The following is a 3,329-nucleotide window of genomic DNA, read 5'->3' on the forward strand; positions in this document are numbered from 1 at the left end:
AGGTCCAGTCAAGGAGCGGGCTCATGTCCCGCCACTTTCAGAGCAGGAGCGTACCAAGCTTTACGGCTCAATTCAGGATGCCGGCATTGTTCCTTCAATTTTTTCAGTCCTCCCCGGATATGATGGACACTTTCAAAATCCTGTACCGATGCATGATGCCCGTTTGAGAAACCTCTACTCCGAAGAAATGTTGGCGCATGATTTGGATGTTTTGGTTAAGAAAGCCAATGATGTCATGCCATCAATAATTATAAGTGAAGAGACCGTAAAGGCCGTTGAAGCTTTGACAAGGCAACAGAGCAGCTCGTCTAATTGGTTTTTGTACCGAGCGGCCAGGGTGACTGCTTCTGTAATGAAAAGGGTGTGCCACACAAGCATTGATAACCCTAGCATATCACTGCTAAAACTGATATGCTATCCTGAAAAGCAGTCGTTGAAGACGCCTGCCATCACATGGGGAGTGAAAAATGAGCCCCGTGCCTTCAGGGCATACCAAACCAGTGAAGCCGAGAAGCACGACATGTTCAAGTGCTCCAAGTCGGGGCTGCACCTGAGTACAAGATATCCGTTTGTTGGAGCAACACCAGACGGTCTTGTTTGTTGCGCATGCTGTGGGAAGGGTGTTGTTGAACTTAAGTGCCCATTTTCGCTCAGGGAAGTAAAGGACGTTACAGAGATGGCTACTGCAGGTTCCTGCCTGGAAACTGTCAATGGTGTAGTCCAGCTACGGCGACAACACGGATATTTCTACCAAGTGCAGACACAAATGGCTGTATGTGATGTTCAGTGGTGTGACTTCGTGGTGTGGACACCTAATTTGTTGCACGTGGAGAGAATACAGAAAGACAGGCACTTTTGTGAGGAAATTCTGGCTGCTGGAAGAAAATTCTTCATTCATGCAATCCTGCCCGAGCTTTTCAGCACCTACTTCACCAGGCAGCATGCTGGTCCAGTGGTAAACTCTCCCAGTGATGTCTACTGTTTTTGCCGTGGACCAGAAACTGGAAAGATGGTTGCTTGCGACAACGCATCCTGCCACTACAAATGGTTCCACTTTTCATGCGTGGCACTCAAGCGAGCACAAAAAACTACACTGTGGTTTTGTCCAGAGTGCAAAGGTCCCAAAGGCTAAGCAACCTGTAACACAACTTGGACAGCTGCCTCATGTTTCAACCTTGGAAGTGCGTCTTGAGGCTGGAACACACGTGGCCCATATGGGACACGCTGAAATCTGGCGTTGAGAAATGACAATGCCGTCAGCAGATTCTGAGTATGCTTTATTCAGACATGCAGGAGCAGGACTCACAATCACTTATCCACTGAGGCCGAAGCCTGCTGTCCTGTGCTTTATTCAGACATGCTGAAGCAGGATTCACAATCACTCATCCACTGAGGCTGAAGCCTGCTGTCCAGTGGCGTCCTTTGGTGCAGCAACAATTGATGCACACAAGTTAGATAGCACACAACACACAGTTACAATTTTGTCGAGTGGTGCGACTTCATCTCCTGGCCGGCACACAACGTAATCGATTGGCACGACAGACTTCAGAAAAATAAACTTATTCCTAATGAGTCCAATTACTCTTTCCACGTGTATTCGCACGTTTGCGAGCTTTCTTGTGCTCTGCACATCTTCTGCTGAAAGTTGTTTCTTTCCCCTGGTAAACGCTGGCACGTGAAGCTTTGCACAGTAGAAACCAACGCTTTCGCTGATGTTAAAACCCCTGTCTGCGAGTACAACGTCTCCAGGCACCAAGTTGTCCAAAAACCCACAGTGTTCGGTGATATGTTTGTCACTTGCCCTGCCTCCCCAACCTTCGGATATATATGTAACAACACCTTGTGGAGCAATCCCAATCAGGAACTTGGCTGTATTGCTACCTTTATACTGGGACCATGTTTCACATCTTGGAAGATACGATGATGGCCTTTCTATCTTGATTTCGAAGCAATCGATGATGACTGCTACATTCGCACCAAACGAGTCGTAGAATGCCTGTGGCATTGTCTTTTGCAAAGCATCTCGTGTGGGCCAGATTATTTCATCTTTAAGTCTGCAATACGCCACGTGCAGCCACTTGTCGAAAATGCGCGATACTGTAGCCTCTGAAATATTGAACCGAAATGCAAGGTCAGCGTTTTGCAGATTTACTTTTAGCTTCATCATGAACAGAACGAATTCTTGAAATTTTGTGAGCTTATTGTTGACATTGTGTGAAATGAAGCTTGCTAGTGCTTCGAACACAGCAAATAAAACAGCACAGTTTGGCATCCCAGTGTACAGTCGCACCTTTGCTTCACAACTTTTCAGTGAGTCTTCAGTCACCTCGAGCTGCTCTTTCTCTTTCTGCAATGTGTACAGATGTTCATTCAGCACTACAGAATGCTGCTCCAGTGCCTGTATGTCTTGCATGGTCATGTCGGTTTGAACAGCGATTCCTGTATAAAAAAAAGTTTATAAGCTCGTAGAGTGGCAGCCAGCGAAACTGCATGCTGGCTAGGCATCACAAGCACTAGGTAAGCGGACCGACGCACCAAAGGCCTTGGAATGCATCGTAAGCAAAAACAAATGACCATGCATTACTATGAAAAAAAAAATGCCTACTGACCTGTCTCATTTTCATCGGCGCTGACTTCCTCGGCTTGGGGTGGCTGTGGGGAATCGGGACAGGCACGCGGCGACGCCTCCGATGCCACTGCTGTCGCTTCAACATCGGCCCGTCGCTTGTGAGCGAGTCTTTTTGCTCTGCGATCGTGCCGCGCGGAATCAGCATGCCTGGTCCCGTGGCCGAGACTGAGAGACGGGGCCCAGTCTGGATTTGTCTCGTCGAACAGGTTGGACGGTTCTCCTGCGGACGCAAAGCTGTTATCAAAGCGTTCCACGTAGTCGTGTTGGCTTTTTTTCTATAAAACGGAGATACATACAGTGGGCTCACCTTTTATGAAATGCACACCGCAGACGCGCACATTGGGGCTTTCGTGGTTGAAATTAGCACGTTTTATGCGTGCTAACCACAAGCTGCGGCGCTTCGCACTCAGAGTCTTGGTTCGCTCGCACTGGTTTTCGATCACTTTCGGCAGAGAGAAAAACCTCGCGATAGTTGGCCTTTTCTTTCTCCCTATAACGTCGCTGCGATTGGAGCAGCCCACAACGGCGCAGTTGACCATGCTGAGACTGCAACGCTTACGCACACGCGGAAAACAACACGAGCTGGCACTACCGCGACCACTCCAGTGCGCACGGAGCGGCGGTGGGTCATGAATATGGCGGCCGCGTATCCCAGCATTCCTGTTGATGACGTCGGTGCAAGCCATGTAAACGCTGATAC

At 48.7% G+C, this 3,329-nt stretch overlaps 1 protein-coding gene across 1 annotated transcript; it reads right to left on the reverse strand.

Annotated features, from left to right (window-relative positions):
- Positions 1 to 1,348: 1,348 nt before the first annotated feature.
- On the reverse strand, positions 1,349 to 3,082 carry LOC144118799 (uncharacterized). The gene is made up of 3 exons (XM_077651618.1): positions 2,937 to 3,082; positions 2,610 to 2,849; positions 1,349 to 2,439 (listed from the first exon to the last, which is right to left on the reverse strand). The coding sequence occupies exon 3, from the start codon at positions 2,417 to 2,419 to the stop codon at positions 1,379 to 1,381; it is 1,041 nt and encodes a 346-aa protein (XP_077507744.1). The 5' UTR covers positions 2,420 to 2,439; positions 2,610 to 2,849; positions 2,937 to 3,082; the 3' UTR covers positions 1,349 to 1,378.
- Between the last annotated feature and the right edge of the window lie 247 nt (positions 3,083 to 3,329).

This window comes from Amblyomma americanum, chromosome 2 (assembly GCF_052857255.1).
Source record: "Amblyomma americanum isolate KBUSLIRL-KWMA chromosome 2, ASM5285725v1, whole genome shotgun sequence".
NCBI lineage: Eukaryota > Metazoa > Arthropoda > Arachnida > Ixodida > Ixodidae > Amblyomma > Amblyomma americanum.